Source organism: Vitis vinifera, chromosome 7 (genome assembly GCF_030704535.1).
Source record: "Vitis vinifera cultivar Pinot Noir 40024 chromosome 7, ASM3070453v1".
In the NCBI taxonomy this organism is placed as follows: Eukaryota; Viridiplantae; Streptophyta; class Magnoliopsida; order Vitales; family Vitaceae; genus Vitis; species Vitis vinifera.
The window spans coordinates 3,260,346-3,276,044 of NC_081811.1; the positions used below are offsets into that span (position 1 = coordinate 3,260,346).

The 15,699-nt window shown below is 26.8% G+C and overlaps 1 protein-coding gene across 1 annotated transcript; it reads left to right on the forward strand.

Annotated features, from left to right (window-relative positions):
• The first annotated feature begins 8,094 nt into the window (after window positions 1-8,094).
• Window positions 8,095-9,428, forward strand: LOC100241824 (ferritin-like catalase Nec2). Its single transcript, XM_002267015.4, has 3 exons — window positions 8,095-8,466; window positions 8,555-8,780; window positions 8,955-9,428. The coding sequence occupies exons 1-3, from the start codon at window positions 8,141-8,143 to the stop codon at window positions 9,330-9,332; spliced, it is 930 nt and encodes a 309-aa protein (XP_002267051.2). The 5' UTR covers window positions 8,095-8,140; the 3' UTR covers window positions 9,333-9,428.
• The last annotated feature ends 6,271 nt before the right edge of the window (window positions 9,429-15,699 follow it).

Below are 15,699 nucleotides of genomic sequence, written 5' to 3' on the forward strand. Positions count from 1 at the left end.
AACCTGACCTCTCACAATTGAATTTTTTATTTTTATAAATGAATAAACAAGAAAATATGTTTGATAATTAAAAAATAAAAAGTATTTTTTTATTATTAAAATTAGAAAACAATTTTTTGTTCTTAAAAATATAAAACATGTTTTTTTGGAAATATATTTGATTATTTTCTTAATTGTTTTAAAAAATAATTTAAAATAAAGCAATGCACTTAAAAGTTTTGATGACTCTTTTAAAAAATAATTATATTAGTACAAAAAGTAATTAAAAATAAAGCAATACTCATTAAAGTTATGTTTAAAAAGTATTTTAAAATATAGAAAATATGTTAAAAAAAATATTTAAAAATATAGAAAATATGTTAAAAATATTTCGAGTTCCACGATCTTTCCTTCTACAAATTATTTGGGAACAGTTTTAAAAAACAATTCTCAAAAACCATTTTTCCAAAATTATTATTAAAAATTCTTTCCATTATTTTCGAAGCAATTTTAAATGAATGCAAAATAATTTTTTCCTTTTTATTTCTTACTAAAGATTTTATTTCCCATGAATTCAAAGAAAACTCACCTTCTAAAATAATTATTTTAGTGCTGGTTTGAAAACTGTTTTTAAAAATAATATTTTGTTCTATAGAATATAAAACAAAGTATTTATATAAGTGTTAAAACTTAGGTTTAACAATTTTTTACTAAAAATAATTTCTTAAAAAATTGTCCTCAAAACATGTTTTTATAGGAGATTTAAAGTGTTTTGAAGTATTTTTTTTATAGAGTATTTAAAAAATAAAACAAAATATGAATAATACTTTAAAATATTCTATGTATAAATGTTAGTATTTTTATAAAGAATACATAAGACAAATTATTTTATATTTAAGTTATTATAAAAAAATAAAAAATAAAAAATACCATATAAGATAGGCTATGGGTGAGACCCAAAATGGTCATCAACTTTGATAAGATTTTAGAAAGCATTAAAATATAAAAACTCAAATATACTGTTATATCTTCCGCTCTCAAGTCAAACATATCCCTACTTTGTCTTTTCTTTATCTTATCTTTTTTTTTTTTTTTTTCTAATTATTGTTATTTTAAAGATACTATAAATAAATTATTCAAAATAATAATAATAACAACAACAATAATAATATAATCCTAAAAATTATTATTTTATTATGATAATTAAAATAATAAATTTATTATACTTTTTATTATGTGGATTTCATAAGAAAATATTACAATAAAAAAGTTATTTTTATATTTTTATTAAATAGATTTTAGAAAATTTGAATTGTTTAACTTTACAATATAATTATTAAAAAAAATATTATAATATTTTTTTATAATTGTTAAAAAGAGAAATTAAGGCATGTCCTAATATATTGTACTTTTAATATACTTATATTATAAATTCAATACATGAGTGTTCATATGACTTGTACCTACGATTTATATCCTTTTTTTTATTCTAATTATTATTATTATTATTAACCTATCAAACAAGAATAATATTAATGCTAGTACATATAAATAATATAATAATGAATTATAAATTATTGTTTAAGTAATTATTATTTTAAAAATATTATAAAATAACTTATCCAAAATAATAATAATAATAATAATAATAGCAATATACAATATAATTATTTTAAAAATTATTATTTCATTTTGATAATTAAAAATATAAAGCTATTATATTTTTTTTTTTATATAGATTTCTTGAAATGTTTAATTTTGTAATATAATTATTAATAGAAATAATTTTTAATAAAGAAAATCATAAACTTTTTAAAAAAAATGTCTTTTAAGGTTAATTTATAGTAAAAATAATTTTAAGAAGTATAAAGCAACTATTGACAAGTGTTTGTTTAAAAAAAATAAAAATTAAATTAAGTTATGTCTTAATGTATTATATATTTAAAATATTAATATTGTAAAATCAATATATTTTTGTCATACTTATGACTTGGATATAATATTAATTCTATTAATAATATTAGTAATAAAATTAATGATATAAAACTAGTATCATAAATAATAATATTAATGGGATGTTAATGATAATAACAATAATAATTTAATTAGTCTTAATGTAGCATATAAAGCATAAAGGGCAAAATAATAATAATAATAATAATTTTCTAATGAAGCTTACAAGCCTTAAGAATTAAAAATAAATAAAAATTATTTTCTAGGGTTTTTTTTAAGTAGTAATAAAAATATAATAATATTATTTTTAATATAATGTTAAAAACATGAATAATAATCACAAAAATAGATAATATCAATAAGAATGATATTAATATTAATATAAATAATTTAAAATACTAATATCATAAATAACAATATTAATAATTGTTAGGAATTTTAGGCTAATCCAACATATAGTAATCACCCTAAAGGGGGGGGTGAATAGGGTGATGGTCTCTTTTTCACAAATATAAACTATGCAAAAATAAGAGACAATTATATGCAAGTATATAATAAACAATAGAATGACAATTGCATATAATTTAAAAGAGTAGAGAAGAGAGAATGCAAACACAAGATTTATAGTGGTTCGGTGCAACCCAGCCTACATCCACTCTCCTCTAGCTTCAATCCCAAGCTTGAGGTTCCACTAATTCAAGGCTTCCAAACCAAGCCTTCAAGCAATATAATTGGATTATGGTTCCAATTCACCCTCTTGGACTTTTGGCTCCAAGCACCCTTTACACTTCTCAAGTGATATCTCACTCTTGAACAACCCTTCAAGTGATATCACACACTTGAGAAACTTTCTCTCAATGGTTTACAAATAAAGATCTCACAAAATCCTAGCACAAAACTTTTAAACTCAAATGATACAAGAAAAACTAGGATTGAATGGTGCACTAAAGATATGCAAGTTTTAGAATAATGGTGCACTCAAAAACACTCTTCTAAGGCTCAAATATATTCAAGAGATGTTTGGAAAGGTTAAACATATGAAACAATGAAGATTGAAGCCTTTTTATAGAAGAAAAAAGCTAAACTAACCGTTGGAGGTTCGACCGGTCGAGCTAGGGGTCAACCGGTTGACTAACCGTTAGGAAAAGTGACCGTTGGGCCTCAATCGGACCTCAACCGGTTGAGGTTCAACCTTGACCGGTTGAACAAGCATTCTGGAAGAGAGAGAAAATTTTTGTACCGGTCGATTGGGTACTGTTCATGGGTCAACCGACACTATTCATACCTCAACTGGTTACTGTTCATACCCTCAACCGGTTGAACTAGGGGTCGACCGGTTACTGTTCATCTGGTTCACCTGATTTAACCGATTGAGCCGTTTTTGGCTTAAAAACCAACTTTTTCAACTTAAAACCTTTTAAACAAGTTTGAAACAACATTTGACACAAGGTTTTAGTTGAAAACATGAAATCATCCAATTTTAAAAATATTTAAAACAAAATAACCCTTGGATGATTTAGGTGCATAAGTAAGGAAAATAATGCATGGAAATCCTAGTACACCAACAACCTTACAAAGAGATCTTATGAAGCTTGGATCTTTGAAAAACACTTCTCTTTGAGGTGGTCTTCTTCTTCATGATTTCTCTTTGGCTTGAATTGTCTTTGTGATTGCCACTTTGGAAATCATCTTACCTAATCACACTTGAAATATGATCATTAGTTGTAAACCTTGTTTTGTTATCATCAAAATCAAGATTAACCAAACCTTGGTTTCACAATAATTAATAATAATAATGTGTAAAAAATACAGTAAAATTAAAAGGGAGAATGGTACAAAAGGGTAGGTTGGGCATAACAATTACTAGAAAGGGTGGTATCTTTTAATAATTATTGGGGAGGACTTTAATAGGCTTAATATACCAAAACTACCATTTAACTAAAACTTTTAAAATTCAAAGCATTTAAAGTACTTCACTTGATTTGTCAATACATTTATGGTACATGGGTCCCACATTTATTGTAATTATTGATATTTAAATTTTAAATCAAAATTTTGGGTTTATCCCTTACAATTATATATAATTTGTTATTTAAATTTACTATTTAAAAAAAAATTTTAAAAATATTTTCAAAATATCATTTATTGTTTTTTTACCTTTTTTATTTTTATTCTAATTTTAAATTTTATGAAAAAAAAAATAAGTTTTATAATTATATAATAAAAATGATGATTTTTTCATATATATATATATATATTATAATTTTAAATTGATAAATTATGTTTTTGTATTAAATTTAAGGAAGATAAAATGTTTAATTTTTCATTCAAATTCTCTAAAAAGAATAAGAAAATGGATAGAGAATGTTTAATCATTTTTTATTTTTATAATAAAATAATTTTAAAAAATTTATGTGATTTTTTTCTTTTGCATAGTGTTTTTTTTTTCTCAATACATCGAGTGGATGATGTTAATATATTTGATATGTTGAATATTAATAAGGTATAAAAGGTGATCCTCAATATTATTACTTTTGTTATAAAATATAGGTACAACAAAAATATGTTATAATTACAATATAAATACACTTACATTACAATACATTACAATAAAACCTAATTAAGAAATTTATGAAATTTTTTATAAAAATGATAATTTTGTATGATCATACCATATTTCACAACATACCTATATCATAAATAATTTCTGAAATCAAATGAAATACTAATTTGAATTCACGTAGTTTATATATATGTATATACAAAAATTATTAAATAATTTCAAAACACTAAATAAATGTTGTTAATATATTAATACAATGTGTTAATACTAATATGGTATGAATAAATATTTTTAGAATTATTACTTTTGTAATGAAATATAAGTACGACATAAATACATTATACTTACAATATAAATACGCTATCATTACAATATATTACAACATAATTTAATTTATTTTTATTTAATTTTTTCACGTACTATATTATCCAATGAATAATTGTGAGTTATTCCATTGAATAAGTGTGTGTTAGTCAATTGAAAATTTATATATTATTCAATTGATGAATGCTCGTAAAAAATAATTATTCATTATATTATGATAACAAAGTTTTTAATTGTATGATTTATATATAAAATGATATAATAACTTTAGGATATGGTTTTTATTTATGAGATATTAAAAATTATTTTTTTTACAATGTTCTTTAAAAAATCTCAAATTTTTTGAAAAAAAATAGTAAATTTTTAAATAGTCAATTGTTCAAAAGTGACAACAATTTTTTTAGAGTTTAAGATCAAAATAATCCATGTAAAAAAAATGGTAAGAATAGTACCCATCTCAAAATATTTGTCAAAGTAATCTTTTGTATCCACGTAAGCATCTACATGGATCTTTTTTTTTAAGTGTAAAAAATCACCGTTGATAATTGTGGTTTTAAAAGTTTCAAAAATATCCTTAAAACCATAGTCTCTACATGTTACAATTTTCCTTAAAACCATAGTTACTAACTGTAGTTTCAAAATTATTTTGGTTTTAAAAATATCCTAAAAACCACAGTTATAGACTGTGGTTTCACACTTATCTTTAAGGGGAACTCATATAACCATACATCAACTAAAAAAATATGAGATTTTAGAATTTTGTTTTTTTATTTTTAATTTTAGTATAAATTATGGATGTACTTAACGATGTACCAAATTTCCTTAAAGTTCGTTTTAGAGTGGAAAATTTTTTTTACAATTTTCTATTGTCAGTTTAAAACTATTTTTTTTACAAATTATCCTTAATAAATTTTTTCTTTACGACTGTTTTAAAATTATATATATATTTTTTTATCTTTATTTTTTTTTTCATATTTTCCTTGAAATTTTGAGAAAATAATTTCACTTATGTGCATTCCCATATAAAATTTATATATTTATGGTAAATAAAATATTTATTTATTTTATGAATTCTATCACATATGAATAAAAGAAAATTATTTTTTCATATTATTTTTAAATTTTAAAATAATTAAACAAATTGTTTATATTATTTAAAATTTTATATTTTCATAAAAATAATAATGTTAATGATTATGATTTTAGGTTATTCCTTACTAATTGTGGTTTAATGGTTATCATAATAAAAAATATTTTACCATTAAAATGAAGGTGGATTAGAAATAATTTTGAAACCACAATTAATAACTATGATTTTAAGGAAAATTGTAAAATCACAGTTTGTGACTGTGGTTTTAAGCATATTTTTGAAACTTTTAAAACCACAGTTACCAATGGTGGTTTTTTACACTTAAAAAAAAAATCCACGTGGATGCTTACGTGAATACAAAAGATTAATTTGACAAATATTTTGAAATGGGTACTATTCTTACCATTTTTTTTTTACAAATGGATTATTTTGGTCTTAAATTCATTTTTTCAAGTTAAGAAATGTACCGTTGATTGCCTATCAACCTGTAGTTATCATCATGTATAGACCTAACATCATTTATCAACATGTACTTATCATCATATATAGGCCCCACATTATTGACAATGTCAATTTATTTATAAATAACATAGAAAACATATTAATGGGTAAAATTGTCGGAGTAAGTCTTCATGGTCATTATTTTTTTTCATCCATGTTTGTGGGTAATTCTCCCAAATTAAAATAAAAATAAAAGCAAAAAACAAAAAAAGATACAATTGGAATGATGTAATTGTCAATTTTTGAAAGGTCTTTATAGGAATTTGAAAATATGATGATTTTTATGAGTCATTATCTACGTGATTAAGATAGGAGTATTTATTAGTTCTGCCAGTTGAGCATGCCTGCATAGCAGGGAAAGGACAGACACCTACAAAATAAATTCTAAAAGACTGCAAATGCTAGGCTGTACTATGAATTTATTCCACTTATTTTTTCTAAAAAACTGACATCTAATAAATTGTCAGATGTGTATTTAATTATGAATTTATTGCTATTTAATTATGAATTTATTGATTTTTCTAAATATCAAATCAATCACTTCCTCTAATTTTAAAAAATATTTTTAAACTTTCTTATACCTAAAATCTTTATCTATCAAATATTAAAAATAAAAAAACAATTCTTAAAATCACTATCAAACACACATTTTTTTCAATTATTATTTCTCTTTTATTTTGATTTAAATTAAATACTTTTCAAGATAAGGATAAATTTATTTCTTTTGAATCATTTATAATTCAAAATAAATTTTTTTCTTTTAAAGGACCATTATGGATAATTTTCTATTTTTTGATGGCAAAAAAATAAAATTAAAGTCATAATTTTTAAAGCATAATAATGACAACTTTTTATATAAATCAAAATAAAAACTTTAATAAAATTTATTTTTAAGTATATATTTATTTTTACTTAATTTTTTAAATAAACCTTTTTTCTCTTTGCCACTTACTTATTTTTCTTATTTTCTTTCTATTTATGTATTTTTTTTCACTTTCTTTTCTTTATTTATTATTATTATTTCTTTTTTTACTTTGCTACTTATTTCATTTTTGTTCCATTATTTTATTTGTTGTTTTATAAAATTTTAACTTTGTACACTTTTTTTTTAACTTTGTCACTCTTTTTCTTTATTGTAAAAAATTCTTAATTCAGTATGTTTTCACCGAGTAGGTATATAATAAAATGATAATTGGTGTATGATTTTGAATTTTTTACAAAAAATAGTCAAAATCAGAATCATTTATTACGATTTTAACATGATGGTTTTTTGAACTAAAAATTTATATATATATTTTAAAATATTTTAAAATAAATTTAATATTATGAATTTATTATATTAAACTCATTTTAAAAAATAAACAAAAATATTTTAAATAAAATAACATAATTTCATATGTATATATATATAAATTTGAAGTTAAATTTAAAATAAAGTAGTAATTGGGGATTATGATTTTGATTATTAAAAAGAAAAAAAATAAAAACCGTAATCACTGCTGTTTAATCGTAACATAGATGCTTATGTTTTGAAATCACATTGAACTGAGAATTATTCCACATTCTGGATTTTTATTTTAAATATGGTATTTTGGGTCAAATCTCAATTTCTCTGTCCGAGGTACCATCAATCTTAAAATCTTTTCCCTATAAAAAGGCTACTTAATTAGCTCCATGGTGCATGTAGCCTACCTCTAACTCTTCTTCTTCTGGTAGTTGTTTTTTATCGTATGCCCAAAAGAATGGCTACTATTTCTCAATCTTTCTTCTTCATCTTGCCCTTTCTTCTTTATTCGAGACTGGATATAGCAAGCAGTGCTCCCGGCTGTGGACCACTAGTGGCCGATGATGTCGACCGGATTCAATTTGCTCTCAACTTGGAGTTCTTGGAAGCTGAGTTTTTCTTGCATGGCGCCCTAGGTGAAGGGCTCGACCAGGTTGCTCCGCAGTTGGCCCGTGGCGGCCCACCTCCAATTGGTGCCAGAAAGGCCAATCTTGATGACTTTGAGCGTCGAATCATAGAGGAGTTTGGTTATCAGGAAGTTGGCCATCTCAGGTTAGTGGTCATATATATATATATATATACATGCATACTGAGATTTGAGAGTTAATGCTTTGCAAACCATATTGGATTGTTTTTTCAGGGCCATCACATCTGCAGTGGAAGGACTCCCAAGGCCTCCATTGGATCTTAGTCCTCAAAATTTTAAAAAAATTTTTAAGCAGGCAATTGGACAGGATTTGAAGCCCCCGATGGACCCTTACTCGAACACAGTCAACTATCTCCTAGCAAGCTACGTAATCCCTTATGTTGGACTCGTTGGTTATGTTGGCACCATTCCATCCCTCACCAACTCTTCTTCGCTCAGTGTAAGAATTACTGATAATTGTTTTTAAAATTAATTTTTTGTTTTCTAAAATAAAATATCAAAAAATTAAGGAAGCTTTGTTTGAACAGTGTTTCAAAAATAATTTTTTTTTATTTCAAGGCCAATAATTAATATATGTCATGGTGACTTAGCTAGACTATATTATTGCATGCAGCTGGTTGCATCGCTGCTAGGCGTGGAATCAGGGCAGGATGCAGTTATACGGGCATTGCTGTACAAGAGAGAGAGTGAATTTGTGCAACCCTACAACATAACCGTGGCGGAGTTCACACGCGGAATCTCCAATCTAAGGAACCAGCTGGGCATGAGTGGAGTGAAAGATGAAGGGGTCATCGTAGTAGACCCGCAGTCTGGGGCGGAGAACAAGACCGACAGTAACATATTGTCGGCGGATGCCAATTCACTGTCGTATGCGAGGCAACCGCAGGAGATTCTGAGGATTGTGTATGGAACTGGGAATGAGAGCCAGCCTGGAGGCTTCCTTCCGAAGGGTGGAATTGGCAATATTGCACAAGCCTATCTTAATTCTTAACCGAGTTTGAGGATTTTCGATAGTTAATGTACGAGGTCTCGGCTAGAGCTGGGAAACCAAGTATTAAAAATAAACAGAACTTGGCTTTCTAATTAATGATCTAGAAATATTGAGGCTTAAATTAAATCATAGGCATGGGTATCTTATAATTAGACTCCGTTTGGCAGTTTTTTTCTACGTGTTTTTAATGAAAATGGATTTTTTCAAAAGTATTTTTAAGGAAATCATTTATCAAGTATTTATAAAAAAAAACACTATAAATAATTTTTTTAATTTTTTAAAAATATTTTGGATATTTTGTCAATTACTTTTTTTTTTAAATTATATATATTTAGACTAAAAATATTTTCTATAATTACTATTAAACGGATAATTAATATTTGAGAATGTTGACAGGTGTAATGGATTAATCCCTTCTATTGTAACATAATTCCACGCCATGATTATTGAGGACATTTACGTAAGGGATTTTTGACAAAATAAGGTTTTCTTTAAAAGAATTGTTTTAATAATGTGACAATTTGAAAACTATTTCCACATCTATGCTGAAGAAGAGTTATTAAAATGTGATGAAAACCTTTTCCACCGTTTCCACATCTATGGTAAATATGAATTAGAAGTTATTCTCTGAAGTATTAAAGTTGTATTTTTAAAAGATAATTTCAAATTTCAACTTAAGTTATTTTTTAAAAACACATCTTTCAAACTAATTTTTCTAATTATAATAAATTTGAAAATATTTTTTTGATTGTCATATTTCAAGAATAATTTTTAAAATTGTTACTTTCCCCCCCCCCCCCCCCCCCCCCCCCCTCAAAATCCACTTGTTGTAATGTTTTGAAATATGATAAAATAATTCTATTAATAAACTAAGCTTTGTTAAATTTTGTACATTCTTGTAATGATGTATAATAGGAGTAGAAAATAAACCATGTATGAATATTGCTCTCTCTTATTTGTTTCATGGTGGATCAATGATTTTTTGTCATTTATTATATCAAAACAAAATTTATAATCTAATTCAACTATATTAAGGAACTTTTGCCTTATCAAATTTGGTTTTTTTTAAAAAAAATTATGGTAATATAATGGTTTCAGGTGTTGTTCACTGCAATGATAAATGTGTTTGACAATTAAGAAAGAAATAAAGAGAATTGAAATGATAATGATAATGAAAAAAATGAGATGGTGAAAATTATAGATGAAAAGTTGAGAAAATTTGATTGAAAGTAAAAATATAGAATTTGTCAAAATTAGAGAAAATTCTATTAACCAAAAAAATGTTAGATTCTGAATTCACTAAAAATCAATTTTTATGGTAAAAAAGTCATCAAGATCTACTTTTCATCAAGTTGGGTTGAAGATCTTAAATATCTTATTAAATCTAACTTTAAGAATTTAATGAATCTATTTAGTTTGTATTGTAGTAATCATTTAAGACAATTTAAAGAGTAAAATTCTTAAATTTCAATTAATTAATCAATTTAATCAAAATTATCTTTCAATCTTAACTTCAAGTAACTAATCCATCATAGATCTTGACTTGAGATCCTTCTTCCTCCAAAAAAAAAATGAAATCTAGCCACTCATGTTTGTGAGATTTACTCTACACAATATGTTTGACCGGTAAGAAAATGAAAGTGTAAGAAAATTTTATTACAAAAAATTTCTTACAAAAGATCTAAAATATAGTTAAAAACAAAAGAAGAGATAAAAGATTTCCAAAAGTTTTCAAAAGTCCCAAGTGAGAATCTCCAACTCCTATTTATAAAAAAGTTATATAAATGGACATTTGGCATCATCTTGAGTTATTTTAGAATCCTTTGAATTGTTAAATTAGTAATTCAAAAGTTTTATTATGATATCTTGCATCAAATAGAGGAAAAAGTTATTGACACCATATAAGTATGAAGCCTCTCTTAACCTTGTAGACGTGTTTTAAAACCGTGATAGTTCATTTAGGCTTAAAGCGAATAATATCTACACAATTAGGTACGAGTTGTTATAAATAGTATCAAAGTCGATCTTCAGTTCTAATGTAAGAGTTTCTTTGGCCCCATGGGAGGTGTTTATCTGTTTGATCTTGTAATTCCATGGGATACAATGAGGAATAAAAAGGTGTTTATAATATCCCACATCGGATATGAGAGAAAGTTTCTAACACTATATAAGTATGAGTCCCTCTTAACCTTGTAGATGACTTTTTAAGTCATAAGAGTCCATTTAAACCCAAAACAACAATATCTACATTTATGATTCACATTCAAATTCTCAAAGTTTAAAGCCAATGTGATCAATCTTGTATAGGCTTTCTCATAATTTGCATGAGCATGCAAAGTTGAAAAGGAGTTTCAACAACATTTTACACCTTGTTGTCCATTTTCGTGTGGGCATACCAACTTTACCTCTCTCTGCCAACTTTATAATGCAAACAAACAAGTAAAACATGTCAATATGGTCAAGTTTCATGGCTATCAAAATTGACCTTTTCCATGTGAAAAATGTCTTTTAAATTCACTTTAAGTATGTCTTTCATTGTGTTGTTGACATGGTTATGCGAAACTTCATATAGCATACGAATTGAACTACCAAAACTTCTCCAGAAATGCACCATTGCTAGTCCAATTCGCATGGATATGCGAACTTGGCAAAAACCCTCTTCATTCAAAGACAGTTCTCAACTCATCCTTTTAAACTCCACACTTAGCCGTCTTCTTACATCATGACCAACATAATCCACCTTAAATTGGTGAATCAAATATTGTCATTAACAACCCATTCATGGTCTTCCTTCATTATCTTCATCCATCACCAACTTGACTTTCATTTGTTTCATAAGCTTATTTCCCTCGTTGTACAAATTATCATCAATTATACCTTAAAATTACTTCCACAAATGAAAAGAATTGCTAGTAGCATTGCAAGATTGACAATATGTGAATGAAATAATTTAAACATAATTATTATTCAAAAGATATGAAATATACATCAATCAATACTAAAAATATATATTCTTTGAGTAATAATCAAAAGTCTTTTTCTTACATCTAACAATTTAGAAAACAAAATTTTATTAAAAGGTTATAAATTTTTTTAGGACTTGACTATTTATTTGGCTAAAAAAAGTAATATCAATTATCAACAGACAATTTTTTTTTTTTTTTGAATCAGATGATTTTTAAATTTTTTGAAACCCAGAACATGAAATAGTTTAAAGAATTTAGAAAACTTGAGATTTGAAAGAATAAAAATGCCTAGAAGCTAAAATTAATTATTCAACTCAATATTATCCAATTTGCTTTGCAAAAAAAGCCAATTCCAAATCAATTATCCACCATGTGTGGTTGGATTGATTTGGTTAAAAGAATTCAAGTTTAATGTGTCCATAAAGAATTAAAATCAATAGAAATAAAAAGATTTAAAAAAGAAAAACTAAAAAGATTTCCTACTATGTATATAAAAAAAGAAAAAAAAAATCATATGACATGATTGATCAAGGAGAAACCAATAAAAAAGGGTTTGCTGCACTGCAATGAGTGATATTACTTAAAGCTTGTTGGATTAGGACTTCCACAAGCAGCGAATCATCACCTTACTTGATTGTACCAATCAATTCATTTCATTCTTTTTCCTTACTCTCCTTTTCTGGTTTGTATTTTATTTTGTATAAATATCTCTGCACAAAATCAATGAAATACTTACAACAACTTCTCAAAGTTTTTCTTGATTCTTTATGTACGGTACATGGTTGATTGCAATTGAATGTTTAGTCGAATGATTCTAAATCCTAAACCCTTACAACTTCAAAACAAAAAAAAATTTGAGTCCAGGAGGTGGATTGTAGGACCTGAATCCCAGTTTCTAGTTTTGGGCCCAACAGACCAAGTGGATATTGATAGGTGAATTTGGAGCCAAATCAAGAGCCAGGGTTCAGCCCAAGACCAAACAGATGTTGTTTGGGAGCACAAAATACTGATCCACCGGCACGGATTTCCCAGGTGGACATCCGGCCAATGCAATCTTGAAGACCGGTCCCCACCTGATCAACAATCTTATCCAATACTGGTTCCCACTTGGCCTCAGAATAAGAGAATAGGGAAAGACTCGGAGCTCCAAACTTGTGGTTTTCTTCGTTGAAATAATTACACTTCCTTTGCACCAGATTCCGCCATTCCCCTTTCCTCCATTTTACTTTTACTTCCATCATTCACTTCCAGACTTAAAGGCTTTTCTCGTTGAAAAATTGGCTCCACACACCATTCACATTGTCCGTATCTGCTTCACCCATTGACAAAATTGTGTGCATGGGGCCAGGGGGCTGCCTCGAGTCCTGTCCCACCCCAGGATTTACATGTAGTGAAACAAGATCAGTGGCATCATTAATAGAGGTCTCTTTAGAACCATAATACAGAGTACTAAATCCATATCTGTCACATATGGCTGGCGCCCATAATCATGTTCTCATTTTCTGTTGTAGTTTTTAAGCTTCTGGCCATGAAAATTGTACAATTTGAGAAGTGGGTATGACAGTAGATAGCACTGTATGTGGTGGGGCGACAAGCAGGGAGGAGGTGGGGAACATGGAGAAGAAAATAAAATTCTAATCCATTCTTGCCTAAGAGCCATATACATATGAGAGATTTGGCCCCATATGTTTGGAAATCTTATCTCCTTCAGTTTTACACGTTCTGTATATTGTTTATTTGCTCATGTGACTTCATATTTATTTGCCACATATTCAAGATCATATATCTCAATTAATTAATTAACCCTTAGATTAATGTTATCTGTCCTTCAACAGATTCTCAAGAAAAAAGAAGTGATTAAGGACATGAAATAACAGACACAGAATTTGGACATGAATCCATGTATGGTTGACATATTAGTAGAGACAATTATTGGTTGCAACTGTGTTCTGAAAAGAGTATCTCAATGGGATAGTAGAGAAAATTAACAGTGTTTGTCTAGGCCGCAACTTGTTTTAGAGCCTAAGATTCATCATTTCTTCCTAACGTTTGCAGAGAGAAAATTGCATGCGCATGTTAGGCCACCCTGAAACATAGTGTCGCCTAGCTAAACCCACTTTATATGATTCTCGTTAGGCCAACGGATAACTGCACAAAATTCAAACTGGTGGGGCTAAGCATACTTGAATTTTGACACTCCGCACACTGGAAATTTAGTGAATTTGTGTAGGTGAGACCCATGATTGGACTGTCTCAAAAGCATATGCCAAATTATCCTGAATCCCATCAGGCTAGCATAAAATCATCATTATTAGCATACGTAATGCTTTTTCAGTGTCAATTTTGTTTTTCATGTGATCAGTGCTGATGATAAATTGGTCTGAAATCATATGGCAAAGTTTGTTTAGAACGGACGAGAGGTTAGCGAGAAGCCACAAATTTTGAATGGGGCCGTGTAGGCATTCCATATGGAGCTAGCTTGGAATCGTGGTAGATTTCATGCCTCATGCCAATTCCAATTAATTCTTGGCTTCATGCATGATTAATTCAATCATCTCTGCATCACTAGTACTTCTTCTCCAATGGATTAGAAATGGCTTCGACCATGATACAAAATTATTTCAATCAAAAGCATAGTGGGTATTTGGTAAATCGGTATAATGACTTGACTTAATAACTTAATTTAAATCATTAAATAGATTAAACATGTTTAATAAATTAAGTAATTTAAGATTACAACTTAAAATCATTCAATTTTAATTTTAAGAAATAAGTCAAAATAGTTAACTTATTCTTAATCTCAAATGATTTTTATCTTATTTACCCAACCTAATAAGAGTATATTTTAAAATTATGATTACACGTCCATGACTCGTTTTTTTATAATAGATATTTTATGATTATCTTATGTGTTTACAATACTTCAAAATATGGATGTTCCATAAATAACTTTATTATTTAAAATTAATAAAAATGATTATAAGTCAAAATCAATGAGGATAAAAATTAGTTAAATTAGTGTAAATATGTTAATTTGATAATTTAGAATAAATTTTAATATGATTTTAGACAACTTTAATACTTAAAATAAAAAATAAATATTAAGTTTTAAATTAACAATTTAACTTAAAATCAATTTAAGTCATTAAAAAATAAACATACTACTGTGTTTTACCAAATAACCCACTTATGGTGAGCAGAATTCAACAAAAGGGAAATCAGCATCCCATTTTTGGAGCAGCTTTTGGCTTTACCCTCTCAGTTTCCCTCATTGCATTAGATATGCAGTAGTACTGCAACTTTATAATTAACCAAAGTGGCCAGAAACAGAATCATCACAAGTTGTGTAGTAGTTGTACTGCACTATCCCCTTCTTTTCAAATCTTGGCTTCAAAGCACAA

Excerpts from the sequence above, each read along its gene's own strand:
- LOC100241824 (XM_002267015.4), top strand. The coding sequence starts at position 8,141 with ATGCCCAAAAGAATGGCTACTATTTCTCAATCTTTCTTCTTCATCTTG. Across the intron at positions 8,467-8,554 it reads CAGGAAGTTGGCCATCTCAG|GGCCATCACATCTGCAGTGG; the intron begins GTTAGTGGTCAT and ends TTGTTTTTTCAG. Across the intron at positions 8,781-8,954 it reads CCAACTCTTCTTCGCTCAGT|CTGGTTGCATCGCTGCTAGG; the intron begins GTAAGAATTACT and ends TATTGCATGCAG.